The 15,786-nt window shown below is 28.7% G+C and overlaps 1 protein-coding gene across 2 annotated transcripts in view; it reads left to right on the top strand.

Moving 5' to 3' along the window:
* The window catches only part of LOC127285112 (golgin subfamily A member 2), a 29,922-nt gene continuing 14,136 nt past the window's right edge, over positions 1-15,786 (top strand). For both annotated transcript variants that reach the window (XR_007843563.1, XM_051310930.1), the window contains exons 1-12: positions 1-247; positions 5,535-5,651; positions 6,250-6,825; positions 6,999-7,194; positions 8,686-8,851; positions 9,164-9,305; positions 9,431-9,619; positions 9,884-10,096; positions 14,355-14,540; positions 14,619-14,864; positions 14,953-15,280; positions 15,451-15,672. Coding sequence is in view for 1 of the 2 variants with exons in the window: in XM_051310930.1 (XP_051166887.1) it covers positions 212-247; positions 5,535-5,651; positions 6,250-6,825; positions 6,999-7,194; positions 8,686-8,851; positions 9,164-9,305; positions 9,431-9,619; positions 9,884-10,096; positions 14,355-14,540; positions 14,619-14,864; positions 14,953-15,280; positions 15,451-15,672 (2,617 nt within the window). In the remaining variant the exon portion in view is untranslated. The remainder of the gene's footprint in view (positions 248-5,534; positions 5,652-6,249; positions 6,826-6,998; positions 7,195-8,685; positions 8,852-9,163; positions 9,306-9,430; positions 9,620-9,883; positions 10,097-14,354; positions 14,541-14,618; positions 14,865-14,952; positions 15,281-15,450; positions 15,673-15,786) is intronic.

Genomic DNA, 15,786 nt, shown 5'->3' with positions numbered 1-15,786 from the left:
AGCGCCCTGATTCAACTTTTGGATCTGTCATGAAAATGAACTTATGTACGTGTAGTACTTCGTGGTCATAACCTATATTAGAAAATGTGTAAAATGTCCAACATTTCACATTTTCTACAACATTAGGATTACAATTAACATTGTAAATTCTACAATCTATTTTTATGTAACAGTAATTTCTCGGAATCTTGGAAATAATTAAATTTTCAAGATGGATAAAGAAAAATTATGTGCTGCACGCAAGAAGGTACGTTTTTAAATTTACTTCTTAACACGTCCCCACAAAATAATGAAACCTTAGACAAGACCTCCCTAAGTATTTTGAAACTCAAAATACGAATCTGAAATCAGATTTTCTTTATTATATTATAATTTTTTTTCTAACCTCAAAAACATGTCGGACTTTATATGGCAGAATAAATTGTTTTAAAGATTTATTAATTGGTAAACGTGGATAATTTCATAAAGTACTGATAGTCTGACACTTGTATTTTTTTTTTCGAATAAATATTATCATCATTACTTCATAAAATATGTTGGGTGAATCTGTCCAGCTTATATTTTATAATGACGACATTCTCTAACATAATTAAAAAATATCCGCAGCCAAGTTTACTTGTGTGTTCATTATAAACACATTGCACAGTGGGACAAAATATTATAATACAACGTGGCTTAAAATAGTCTACAGCTTACAAATCTTAATGGATTTTAGAATTTTTTTTTAAACACTCATCAATAAATTTTAAAAGATCTCTCGAGGGCGATTTTGAAATTGTTTTTAATCGCTTAAATTAACATCCACGGTGAGCTTGATTAGGCCACGCCCACCTTTACTTAATTGGAACTGGCCTAATCGCCAGTTGCAAGAGTCTATCCCCGAAAAAGCATAGAACTTATGCAAACATAGTAGGATGATGTTATGTGCGATCTTCGCATGGCGCCGTTGGATTAAAAGTATAATAAGTATGTAATAAGAGGCTATATGACAAACTTTATTAGCATAGACAAGTTTCATGCTAAAAATTCTCAAATCTTTGCTCTATTAGTATGAAAAGTTTAAAGAAAAATAGCAGCAATCTATTTCATACTATATAAAAGGCAGATTTTTCTCTCCGTGTGATAATTTGAGAAACTTAGGTAACTGCTATAAAAACTTGGGTGTCTTTGGGTGTTGTGACGTATTTTGTAGGTCGTGATTTGAAGAACTTAGGTAACTGCACAGTGCCTTAGTTTCTCAAAACACGGACCTCATTTTTCGAGCCCTCGTCGAATGGAAAACTTAGGTAACTACAGAGTGCGATCAGAGCACTGTAGTTACCTAAGTTTCCCATGCGACGAGGCCTCGAAAAAGGAGGATCGTAATTTGAAGGACCAAGAAACTGCAAAATCTTCTACAATACTTTAAAATTGCTATGTTTTTTCTGCAATTAATAATTTATAATAACAATAAATAATAAAATAAAAAACTCCAATACTATATATATAATATATATAATTATACCTAAATAATAATTTATCAATTATTGAAAAATTAAGTATTAATTTTAATAAATAACATAAAAGCATTAATAAATTAAGAAAATGAAGTAATATTCAGTAATAACATTTTTTATTTTTATGATAAATATATTTACTGCAGTATCAATTGTCTGTTATTTTTTTTTGGAACGCCTTATTCTGATTTAATACCTACAATAATTTGACTTTAATATTGTATAATTAAAATAAATTCAATCATATAGTTTAATATTTGTAAAAAAGAATAATTATAATGATAACTTTCGCATCTTATTAAATAATTACACTTTATTTTTTTTATTTTATTTTATTTCATATAATTATTTAATATATTTTTACTATTTTTTAATTTAATTTAATTTATGTATTTTATTTTATTTTATATTATTATTTAATATATTCTGAGTTAATACAATATTTGACTGTAATATTGTATAATTAAAATAAATTTAACCATAAAATTAAATATATGTAAAAAACAACAATTATAGTGACAACTTTCGCAGCTTATTAAATAATTATAGTTTATTATTTAATATATTTTTACTATTTTTTGCCAAGAAAGATGAAAATTCTTATATATTCCCTGTAGTTACCTAAGTTTTCTGTGCGACGAAAGGCCTAATACGGGCGCTCGTAGCACGAGGGACCAAGTAACTACCAGTTACCTAAGTTTCTCGTGCGACGACCCTCGAATCAGCATACCGGTAACTACATTTTTAATAATTTATTGAATGTTTAAACAAATACAACATTTATTTTTACATAATTAAAAAGAATAAATTTAGACGAATCGAAGGAACAAAACGGCATTTAAAAATTTTAATTAAGCTTTGCGGTACATATCAATGAAGTTTAAACAGTTTTTCGCGTTTTTCTCGAAATCTTTCATTCTGCAGTTACCTAAGTTTTTAGAAAACACGGCAGCATAGTTATACTTGTTAATTTATTTAATTGTTATATACATATTGCCAAATAATATATTTCAAAAATATTTTGTTGAATTTTTATTTGTTTAAACAATTTATTGTTCATAATTTATGACTTTTTTAAATACACAAAGACAGTAGCACAATTTTATAAATTTGTTACCTTCTCTTAGTAGTTATTAATTTAAAGGTTATAAATAAAATAAAATATAGAATTAAATTTGCAACAACTATTATGTTAAATTAAAAGTTGAGAAAAATGCGATCCTTGGAAGGAATAAAATAACATAAAAATGTATGTTATTAATGTTGTTTATTGTCACAAAACAAGAGAAACGACGTTTCGATGACTTGGTTCGTCATCATCTTCAGGTTAAATCAATAGTTAGTTGAACCGTTACATCTTAGCGTTAGAAAATTATATTTTGCTCAGAAAAAAAAAATTTTCTAACGCTAAGATGTAACGGTTCAACTAATTATTGATTTAACCTGAAGATGATGACGAACCAAGTCATCGAAACGTCGTTTCTCTTGTTTTGTGACAATAAACAACATTAATAACATACATTTTTATGTTATTTTATTCCTTCCAAGGATCGAATTTTTCTAAACTTTTTATTAAACATTCCGGAAGGGAAAATCCTTATTCTATATTATGTTAAATTGTTTAAACAAATAATTGTTTCTATTTATCAACATTTTTCATAATTTTCCTAGAAAAATGCAGTGTTTTTTTTCTATTTTTGCAATTTAGCAAACAAAATATAAAGTTATAATAGTTATTATTTAACTTTTTTTGTAAACCTAGAAAGATGAAGTTTTTTCTTAATTTTGTAATTTATCAGATAGAGTAATATAAACTTGATAAATTATAAAATTAGGAAAAAGCTGCATCTTTCTAGGTACACTACAAAAAATTTAATAAATAATAACAATAAATTGTTTAAACAATTTTTGAATTAAATTAAATTAAATGATAATTGTAAAATTAGGAAGAAGCTGCATCTTTCTAGGTGCACTATACAAACAAAGTTAATATAAATAACAATAAATTGTTTAAACAATTAAACAATGCAATATAATTTTTTAAATCCATTTTTTAACAACATAAAACACTTACAGGAAAAGTTCTGGATGATTTCAAGTATTTTTGTAAAATGGAATTAAAAAAATATACTGCAAAATTTATATAGACAAATAAAATAAAAATATCTAATTAGGTTCGGTAGCCGCGGTCGTTAAAGCGTTCGTTAGGTCTCTTAGGTCATGTGACTAGGGTTCGATTCCCATAGGGTTCAAATTTTAATTCAACTCTTAGAGTTTAATTTAAAACTTACAGGATATTCCTTCTAGAAAGTTAGTATTAATTGTGGTTAAAATTAATTTTTTAAATTATTTATTATTTATTAATAAAACTGGTCTTAACTAGGCACCCAAGTTAGGACCAGGCTAAAATCGCATCACAAACCATTGTAGGACCAGGCTAGAATGCCAAACTTGGACCTAGTTAATAATAGGGCAAAATAGATAGGACCAAGCTAGGACCAGTTTTTATTTTCTACACGGGTATTTAAAAGTTTGTGAATATAATAGTCTTCACATTAGTTTTTTCAATTATAGATAAAATTAATTAAAAAAATTAAATTGTTTAAACAATTGTGGAAAATTAAGTTTTAAATTAAAAATTTTTTGAAGAGTTTTTTTTTTTTTATAATTATCTCAAAATTTTGAGCGAATCTATCAATTCTGACTTTGAATTCGGATTCAACGGCAAAAAATACATGGAATTACACTATCGCAGTGACATTCAAAATTTTTTAACTTTTTGATTTAATTTTTCTTTCTGAGCAGTTTTTTGAGTTTATTTCAAAAATAAAAATCAATCTGACAATTCTGACTTCGAATTCGGATTCAGTGGGCAAAAAATACATGGAAAGATAATAGTGTAGTGTCTCGGCAAAACAGTTTTTTATTTTTTGTGTGCCTGTGTAATCATTATAGAGGTGAAATATTTTTAAAAGCTTAAATTTTACATCCGCGCGGTGCCAAATATACGATTCTGTATATCATAGAGACATGCGTTTACGCGTTTTTCTCAAAACCAAGTTTTTCAAACTGGCCGGTAACTTTTCTCGTACAATTTTTAAACAAATTAGCTAAAAATTGGTTTACAGCTTCAAGATAACATTCTTCTATAGATTTTGAGTTAGAAATTAAGAAAAAATTTGGTTTTTTGTTCTAAGTCAAAAACTGAAAAAGATTTTCTACCAACCGTACACCTATGCATAAAAGAAGGGTTTTTGTGGATCAACTATCAGCGCCGCCATTTTAATTTTTTTACCTTTTGAAAAAAATTTTTTAATAGTTTAATATGTACTTAAAAATAATATATAATTGATTTTTTAATTCATTTTATTCTGTTCTTGAAAAAAATTCTTAAAAATGGGTCTGCTTTTCGGTCTTCACAATGGTCTAACAACACTATAAAAAATATGAATAAACATTTTCTAACTATTTTTCCCTGATTTTGCATTTTTGGGGGTTTTTATGGGACTCTTTAAAAAATAGTTTATTATTCAATTTAATTTGCTCAAAATTCATTACTCGGGGGGTTTTTGGGGTCGCTGATTACGAATCTGGTGTTGGTTTTTGAAAATTTCATATTTCTGGATATTTAAGACAAGATGTCCAATTTTCAGACATTTAAGGTTAAATTCAGAAGAAAATGGATGGGCATATTGCATCAAGGGGTGTACAACCTAGTTTTAAATTTCCCATATGGTTTTTTTATAAGAATCCTTATGGTTTTTTTTTACCCAATAGGGTACTTTCATTAAAGGAGAAATAAAACGAAGACATTCGAACAAATACGTTAAAAAAATATTTTACTCCAACGTTTCGAAATCGAATTGTTTTCCTCTTCAAGGAGTCTTTCAAAAGAGAAGAATTAAAAATAAAAAAATAAAAATAAATTCTGTATAAACAAATAATAGACTAATAAATAAGTAAAATAAAAAATACAATTAAAAAATTTTAATTGTTTTATTAAATTTTTAATTCTTTATATATTAATTTTATTTATAGTTGAAACAGTATCAACTTTTCAAAAAAGATAATAGTCACAGACATCAAGGTAGTGAATATCCAAATAATGAATATGCAAAGAATAATAATGAAGCCACAAAAGAACATTTTACGAAGGTAAGGAAACATTTATATGTATATTTTTATTTATTTAGGAATTGCCATTGCTTTATATTATACAGCAAAAATAACTGAATATAATCCATGATTTGGATGATGACAGTCTTCCTTAAAGCACCACTATTTCTGTAACATTGCTGTAGTAAGAAACCCAAACATGTTTCTTAAATATATTTTTTAAATTGTGAGCCTAAAATCATCTAAGATTAAAAATGTTTCATTTTTTTAATAAAATATTAATTTAAAAAAAATTGTTAATACATTTGGATCGCTGATGTAAGTGATGAAATAAATAAATATTGATCTAATTATCTAATGATTCCAAAATTTGCAATAGATATTTCTTTAATAAACATTTATGGCGCCTAACTTTAACAAACTACCAAAGAAAGGGCAGAAATTTTAATAATGAAGTTATTAATTATTAATTAACTAACTGATTAAGTGGAATAAAAATAGAAAGTAGATTTTCAGTAGGCACCCTATAACAAACACCTCCCCTCTGTTCAATGTTACATAATTTGTGAACGCTTTCTAAACAATTAATACATTCTTAGTATTCAATTACTTATATATATTAAAATTTTATTTTCAGTGTGATAACATTAATTTTGAAACTGAAAACTGTGAAAATAATTCACTTTCATCTGAGAAACTTGTTGAAAATATAAATTCACCTGAATTTACTTCTGTGAATGTAAATTATGTGAAAGACGAAAAATATCCACCTCAAATTATAGAGAGTAACAGTAATTTTACTTCTGCAAATGATTTTATATACCACACAAATAATACCGTAGATAATTTTCAATCGGTTCAATCTGTAGTAAGTGAAGAAAGCGTATTACGTCCTCAGAATAATGATTCATGTAATATAACCAAAATTAGTGAATCCAATGATTCAAGCGCTATTATTAGTTCTAATACTTCTTTAAAAGATATTAATAATGAGGATAGAAACACTATGGACAATTTATACGATTCTTCGCTTCTACAAAAAGAAAATCTGTTACAAATGGCTTCTTCAGTTGCACAAGTGTTGACTGATGTTAATGAATTTAATGAAGCAACAACCATGAATAACTTAATAGACAAAAATAAATTCTTAACTAACTGTCTTCAAGAACAGGCAAATCTTATTAGTGAGCTGCATGACCAAGTTAGTCGATATGTAAGTATCAAATAACACTAAGGAGGATATCTTAATCATTACAAAACCTACATAAATTATTTATTTACTTTCTTCACTAGGAATGTTTTTTTATAATAACTTCGCAGTTTAAGAAAAAATTTCTTAACTCCTTTAAATGTTAACGAAAATAAAAATATATAAATATTTATCAGAGTTGCAGAATTTCGGAAATGGAAGCGATTATAGCTGCAAATAATGCAGAGAGTACAAACAAAATTATACAAGAAATTAACCCTCTAAAGCAACAGATTCAGCTCCACACGCACACTACTGGAATTTTAGTTGCGGAAAAAGCTGAATTAAAAGCAACTGTTGATCAATGCTATGCAATAATTAAGCAAAAAACTGGTAATGAAACATTTTGAAATTTAATTTTTTATTAATATTAAGGAAAGGTGGGGCGTGAACAATTATTAGACCTAAAGACAAAACTGTACATCCGATTAAAGTCCCATTTACACTACATTCCAAATTAAACTTTATAATGATAGAGATATCGTAGTATAGTCGCCCGGCGAAGAGAGAAAAAGTAGACAGCTTAACTAGTAGTGTCACTCCTCCACCACCACACACTGTCATCTAGCTGCCAGTGACAGACATATACCTGGCGACTCGCACCTTTTCCCTCAGTTGCCTTCCGACTCGCCTGGAGGAGCTACTCTTGACTAACTGAAACCAATTTTACTCCTGGCTACCTGTATTTGGTTGAGGAGCTTCTCATTGAATACAGGTAGAGCAAAGGAGGGTATTCTTGACTGTGGGAGCCACCGCGTCAAGAGAACCTCCTTGACTTCTTTGTTCTTCGTTTTCACGATCTCTCTTAGGAGCTTCTACGAGAGTTTATGAAAATACCTTCGTATTACCTAGAATGTCATCCTTGCGATCTTTCTGTAAGAGCGTCTGCGAGAGGATGCGAGTATGACGTTATAACCAAGATCCTAGAGTACCGTCTCCGGTAGGAGACGTACGTCTTCTGTAGGAGCTTCTGCGACAGGATGTAGAGACCGCCCTTGATAAGTAGAGGAGCATCTCTTTCACCTACAAGCGAAGCTGAGGGACGTATCTTTGACTCAGGGTGTCACCTGGTTTAAGATATTTCCCCAAGAAAGTTCGTAGATGTTCCTAGTTCACGACAGGCAAGATTATCTGGTACATACCTAATCCTTCATCCTAATAGACTTCCTTCTAGTTTTTACTGGAGTCAATTACCTCTGAGTGCACGCCCTAGTTTTCGTTTCCCGTAATATAATTTACATTCACATCTAAGATAATAATTTATTGGGAAAACCTCCGGATAAACGCGACCGCGTTATGTTAAAGGTAGCTACGCATTCTATAGAGAGGAAAATGTCCAGGACATTAGTGTAGAGAGCACTGTGATCGACCAACCGAACATCAGCGATTAAGCGCGACGTTAGCTAAATTCAGTTTCTTATATTTTTATTATTCTTTTATTCAAACAATGTATTCTCTTTCGAAGGTTCAAATAAGCACTCGTTAATGACTACAGCTCTCCTCTAGATCATAGTAAGAATTTGTTCCAAAATTAATCAAAACATACATGGCGCTTCACGCCACATATAAGAATTAAGTGAACAAGTACCCTTTCTATTCGGCCAGCGGATCCTTTTGTTTTAAAAACCCCCGATCATTACAGCTTCTAACGCCATCCATTATGGAACTTATTAAACAAAAGCAGAGCTGTTAAAACGTCAAATTGCGATTTAAATTCATTAACTCGTAGTGATGGTTACAATTTTAAATTATTTTTTTTCCAAAGTTACTCAACACCCTGTAAAAGACAAAAGCTTTTTTTTTGAAATCAAAATATTATTTCAGAATTGATTGAAGATCTTAACAAACAATTAAAATCTCGTCAATTTGAAATGATTGAGCACGAGAAGGAATCTACTTTATACAAAAAAAATCATGAGGAAATAAATGGAACTTATCAATTATTGCAGCAAAATTATGAAAAATTGATGGATGATTGTTCTAGCTTAAGGTATACTATAAATATAGAGAAATATTTCTGAAACGTCCGAGGCAAAAATTCACTAGAAATGTTATTATGGTTACTTGAAGTCTAAACACCAAATATTATTGAATTTGATAACATATTTCCAAAATATATTTTATCAAATTCAATAGTATATGATATTTAGATTTCGCTAACCATGACATTTTGTCAAAGTTTGGACTAAATTCGATAAATTTAAATTTTCAGCCTAAACATTTTAGAAATTTAATCCCGTATTACGTAGTTCATAAATGTATTATATTAAAAAAATGTTCATAATAAATTTGATTATTGTAGGAAAGATAAGGAAGGTCTAGAACTAGAATGCTCTGAACTTAAGCAAAAGTTAAATTTAAGCAACACAAATTTATCAAGTGTTCAACAGGAATTACAGGAAAAAAATGGCCTGCTCTCTCTAAATGAAATAAAAATACGACAGGTAAAATTATTATATTTTTCTTTTTTAAAATTTTTTAATGATAAAAGAATATTTTAATTAGAGTTGAGTTAATTGAGTTTAATTTGAGTTTCTGAAGATGTTAACATTTTTAAATTCTTTGACAGTTAATATCCACTTCAGATCAACTACAAAGTTTAGAAAATGATCGCCAAGCTGTTATAGTATATGAACAACAATTGGCACAATTAAAGGATAATTTATCTGCATTAAGTCATGAAAAAGATGAAGCTAATATACAATATAAAAGCTATTTGGAACAGTCAGATGAGCGTCTTAGGTGTGTTAAAACAGAGGTCAGTACACTAATTTTTAAAATTATATAAATAAAAATATATAAAAATACAAATGTTGTTTTATACAATTTGGAAAATCGAAAGGAATTCAAATATGTAGAATGTTGTTGGGAAAAATAAACTTTTGATTTTCTTTAAATTCAATATTATTCCATATTTGATCACAATTTTTTTGAATAGTTTACAGTTACTAGGCTTGTATTTATCACTTTCAATTCTAGCAATTGTTTAATAAAACGACTAATTGAAAACAATTAATTGTAGTTAAATCAATGTCATAACCGCATTGAAGAACTAGAAGCCAGAGAGAAAGATTATGTTCAAAAATTGTTGCAAATGGAACAACAATTGCAGCATGAAAGAGAACAAGTAGAATCTTTTAAACCATTATTAGAACATAAAGTGGAAATGCTAACAAAAAACATAGACAATCTTGTATTGGAACAAGAATCTCTTCAGCTTGCCTTGAATCAAAAGGTAATTATACTTATTTTTTGTTTAAAAATTATTAACACCTTTAGCAACCAAAAATTTTAATTATGATGATAATTATAAAAGTGATTCATGCTCATGAAGATTATGAGTTGCTCCAGTCAGGTTTGGACGGTGTGTTGACTTGGTGTGAAGGTAATAATTTTCATTTGAATTTGGATAAATGCTCTGTTTTATCCTTATCACGGAAAAAAATCATTACCAGGCACAAATACTCCATTGGGGATGCTACTCTTACAAGGGTTTATATGATACGTGATCTTGGCGTTCAATTTAGTGAAAATCTGTCATTTAACGACCACATTTCTTTTACTATTAGTAAAGCTCTAAAAGTTCTTGGCTTTATCACCAGAAACGCTAATTTATTTAAAAATTCTTTAGTGTTAAAAGTATTGTTTTTTTCATTGGTCAGATCAATTCTGGAATTTGCATCATTGATCTGGTTTCCATATTACGATTTGCACATCAGGCGTATTGATCGTGTACAAAATCGCTTTCTTAGATTCGCATCTTTTTGCTTGGGTATGACTTATACTTGTGACAGACGCAGTCATGATTATACCAATATCAGAAATAAGTTAAATATACCGGTAATTTCTGCTCGCTTTCTGTATTCTGATTTAGTATGCTTTTACAAAATATTACATATTGATTTTTTTGAACCAAGCAAAAATATATTTTGCTCGAGATTACGTGGCTTGTTACTAAATAATAATGAATAATTTTATCATTATTATTTGTTACTATACTCATGTATCTCAAGGGCTGTTGCCCGTATATGAGGCAAAATTCCTGAAATGTCCGAACAAAAAATTAAAAGTTCTCGAATTTAATCCATACTTTTCTAAAATGTTGTTATTGTTGGTGAAAGTCTAAAAATCAATTATTATTGAATTTAATAAAATAGTTTTTGAATTACAACGTTTTTAATTTTTGACTTTTGAAAAAAAAATTTTTTTTCAATGTACAATATTTATAAGTAGAATGCATAAAAGTCAACATATATATAATGATTTTTAAAGCTTTTTTGACGAGCTACACGCTGTTAATAAAATTTTTTTTTTAAATAACATTTGACCTTGAAATTCAAGGTCAAAATATTAATATACGTTTATCTCAAAATCGGATTTTTTAAAATTATTTTTAACTATCTCAATGGAAAGCTTGACTAATTTCCTACAAAATATGTAATTTTCAGAGTGGGATCTTTTAAAGTTTTTGAGATATTAATTAATTAATTAATTAATGTTTATAACAAATGAAATATTTTACAAACGAATAAAGTTACCGTAATTCTGAAGTTAGTAATTGAAAGTTAACGTAATTCCGCATCCAACGAGGCCTATATGAAGTATTTTGGATAAGTAGATCGTTAATAAACAATTAGTTAACATTGCAATTGTTTATTAACAATCTACTTATCCAAAATACTTTATATAGGGCTCGTTGGATGTGGAATTACCTTAACTTTCAATTGGTAAGTTCAGAATTACCATAACTTTATTTGTTTGTAAAATATTTTATTTTTTACTAACAACAAGCATCCAAAAGCCCTATATTAAGTATTTTTGTTCAATTTTAGTTAAATAACAATAAAAAATGAAATATCTTACAAACAAATAAAGTTATCATAAATCTAAACTAACCAATTGAAAGTTAAGCTAATTCCGCATCCAACGAGCCCTATATGAAGTATTTTGGATAAGTAGATTGGTTATAAACAATTGCAATGTTAACTAATTGTTTATTAACAATCTACTTATCCAAAATACTTCATATAGGGCTCGTTGGATGCGAAATTACGTTAACTTTATAATTACTAACTTCAGAATTACGGTAACTTTATTCGTTTGTAATATATTTCATTTGTTATAAACATTAATTAATTAATTAATTAATATCTCAAAAACTTTAAAAGATCCCACTCTAAAAATTACATGTTTTGTAGGTAATTAGTCAAGCTTTCCATTGAGATAGTTAAAAATAATTTTAAAAAATCCGATTTTGAGATAAACGTAAATTAACATTTTGACCTTGAATCTCAAGGTCAAATGTTATTTTAAAAAAAAAATTTATTAACAGCGTGTAGCTCGTCAAAAAAGCTTTAAAAATCATTATATATATGTTAACTTTTATGCATTCTACTTATAAATATTGTACATTAAAAAAAAATTTTTTTTTCAAAAGTCAAAAATTAAAAACGTTGTAATTCAAAAACTATTTTATTAAATTCAATAATAATTGATTTTTAGACTTTCACCAACAATAACAACATTTTAGAAAAGTATGGATTAAATTCGAGAACTTTTAATTTTTTGTTCGGACATTTCAGGAATTTTGCCTCATATGTTTGTTAAATAAATAAATAATGATAAATAAAATTGGTGTACGCTTGCATCAAAAAGGAATTAATTTGTCGATTATAATAATAATTATTATTATAATGTTATTATATATAATTATTATTATATTATCAATGTAATACTAATTATAATTAGTATTACATTGATCAATAAAAGTTAAAGTTTATTAAAACTATTCTAATTTGCGAGTTAATAAATTTCCGGAGCTAATAAAATTTATAATAAATTAAAGCCTCAATCGCTAGTCAATCCATTGTCACGATTCCTATGCCGAGTTAGGAATAAAGCGTCCACCTTTCGTATCGTTATCGTATCTCCTGAACAGCTTGTACCAAAACGTTAACATCTACTTTACTGCACTGTGCTAAAATTAGAATAAAATATTTATATAACGGATAAAAAATCACTTTTATCACACAATAAATTTTAGTGACGATTTATATGCGTGCAAGCGATAAATGTGTATTTATAATGAAAACATTAGTTGGTCCATTCATAAAGACAAAGAGTGGTCGAATAAAGAATTCTTAGGCAGGAGGAAACTGTGTCTTCAGAACATCGAAGAGGAGATCGCCATAACGGTAAAGTCTTGCAAAGTCCAGAACAATGTCAACATGACTATTAAGGACGGACTTAAGACTCTTAAGGATCTTGTCAGTGAAGTAAATACAAAGCACGCCTTAGCAGATAATAGAGATAGCAACCTTGGTGGCGCTATAGGCAATGCGAAAATGAACCGAGAAGAGCGAAATACGAAAAGAGATCGTATCCATGAGAAGCGGCTTCGACGCACAGTCATAGAGGCGCAGAAACGAAGAAAAAGCTCTGGCAGTCCGGAAAGGACTGACGCCGATGCAAAGAAGAAATAGCAAGATGAGCCACCTCGTCACAAAAGATTGAGAACACCGAATCCTAAGCAAACTAATAAGAAGAAAGCGACGAGTGGATCTACAATGGTGATCCGAGTTGCAACAGGAAGTAACTATGCCGACGTACTGATCGACTCGTCACACTGGAGATTCGCGACCTGGATTTCCTTACCTAGGAAGAAGAGGTCCAACAGGCGTTGGTGGAAGTGCTCCAGAAGCCAGGAAGCTGGAAACTGACAGTCCTAGGACCCAACCGATTAGGAGTGAAGCTCACGGTTGTAGTCACCGACCGGACAGGCTGGAGAAATTTGGACGCATATGGATTGGCTTTATATGTTGCCCAATAAAAAAATAGTGATGGTCGTTCGGTGCCTGGTGTACAATCACATAGAAAGAGTTTGTAAGGCTGCGGACAGACTGCGTGTTTCAGTGAAGTCGATTATAAGTTTTCAAACTGTAGTAAAAGCCCAAGCTGCTTCTTATGTAGAGAAAAGTATGTCTATAAGTCGCACATTAGCCATATCGCAGGCAGCGGAGGATGTAGACATTAGCATTAGGAAATCAGTATTTGAGATTAACATTTTTAATTCAAAAAATATTCAGATTGATTCTCTTTCGGGTAAGGCCTTCCAAAGTAAGATCATACGGATCATTTTAAAGTTAGCTAAGTTCAAACTCCTTAAGATGTCAGAGCTGCTTTATCATGAGAATATTAAATTTGTCAAATGACAATCTTTAGGTTAGATATAAGAATTGAGGACAGGTTTTTAAATTAATTCCGTATAATTTTAATAGTTCGGTAACTTTCTTCGAAAAAGGGGTAGACGGATGTGTCGAAACAGAACAGAAGTGACGATATATTTTTAAAAACAATTTAGAATTTCAAAAAGGCAACGTCACAGTGTTCTTGGTGTCTATTTAAAACATATTTAAATTTTTACATTATTATTAAATTATTTTAGGTGTTTTAATCATACTTCCTTTTTAACCTTTCTTAAATATTGTTTAAAGGACGCTGAAATTGAAGCATTAAATAAGGAATTACAAGAATTACCAGATATAAAGAATGACAGTATAGACGCATCAGCACTAGCTACAGCTCTTCAAAGCGAACAGCTAGGAGCTTCTCGAGCAATTTATCAAAATCAACAACTCAAACATCAGCTTGACGAAATGCATGATGCATTTGTTTTATTAGTAAGATTTTAAAATAAACTAATCAGTATAAATGATATACGAGTATATTAATAATACTAACTTTAAATTTTTTGTTAGAGCAATAATAAATTAGATTTAACTGAACAACTTCAGTCTGAGCGCAATTCGTGTAAACAATTAAATATTGAACTTACTGCATATAAATCAACATTGGAAGATTTAGAAAATCAATTAAAAGAGAAGGACGCTGCTTTGATTAATTTGAAAAGTGAAAAACTACAAAATACTGACCTTCCTTTTAAAATGACAAAATATGAATCTTCTGAATCAAATGATTTGCTTCAAGAACTTAATAGCGCTAAGGTATTCTAAAAATTTTACTTTAAATTAAAAAATCGATTAAAAATTGTAATTTCAATAAGTTATGACATTTACGATTTTAAAATTACAGAATTTAATTGAAAATTTGCAAAGAGAAAATATACTACTGAAAGAAGAATTAAGTTTACAAATTAAACAATCAGCAATACAAAATAAGGAAAATACTGAGTCTAATAACACCAATAATCAAACTACTATTTCCAATCAAAATGAATTAGATCAATCTCTCAAAGTTGAAACTGATATATATGACAACAAAAATTTTATTATACCTGAATTTATAAAAAAGTTAGAAGACAGATTTAAGGAAACAATGGACAGAGTTGCTGAACTTACAGATGAAAAGCAAAAATTAGAGCATCTTGTGCTGCAATTGCAAGAAGAAACGGAGACGATAGGTTTGTTTTTTACGATAATTATTTAATATAATTATGGATTATGGAAATTTTTACTTAACACTGAAAATATAAGAATTTTTGTGTTATCAAATTTCAAATTATCGAATTTCTATTTAGTAAAATTTTATAAAGTAGACTATATTTTTTTCTAAATTAAAACTAATTTTTAGGAGAATATGTCGCACTTTATCAAAAACAACGCTCCATACTTCAAGGGAGGGCTAAAGAAAGAGAACAAACTTTTAAACAAATTTCGGAGCAACGTGACTATCAACAAGAGCAAATAAATAAATTGAAATTTCTCGTTGCTAAGTTATTGAAGTCAAAACCGACTGCCATTAAAGATGCATTTCAAGAAATTGAAAACCCACAATCATCTTGTGATACTAAAGGTAAATTTAGGTTAATTAATTAATTGATGGTAATTTAACTTCAAATGGATTATATCTGGTTCTACCTGAATTTTTAAGTAGGGAAAATGACTTTTTGCGTTAACAATAAGTAAT

Source organism: Leptopilina boulardi, unplaced genomic scaffold (assembly GCF_019393585.1).
Source record: "Leptopilina boulardi isolate dan_hultmark-lab unplaced genomic scaffold, ZJU_Lbou_2.1 LbouV2_330, whole genome shotgun sequence".
Classification (NCBI taxonomy): Eukaryota; Metazoa; Arthropoda; class Insecta; order Hymenoptera; family Figitidae; genus Leptopilina; species Leptopilina boulardi.
The sequence above is the reverse complement of the archived record's forward strand: the minus strand, read 5'-3'. Positions and strand labels throughout refer to the sequence as shown.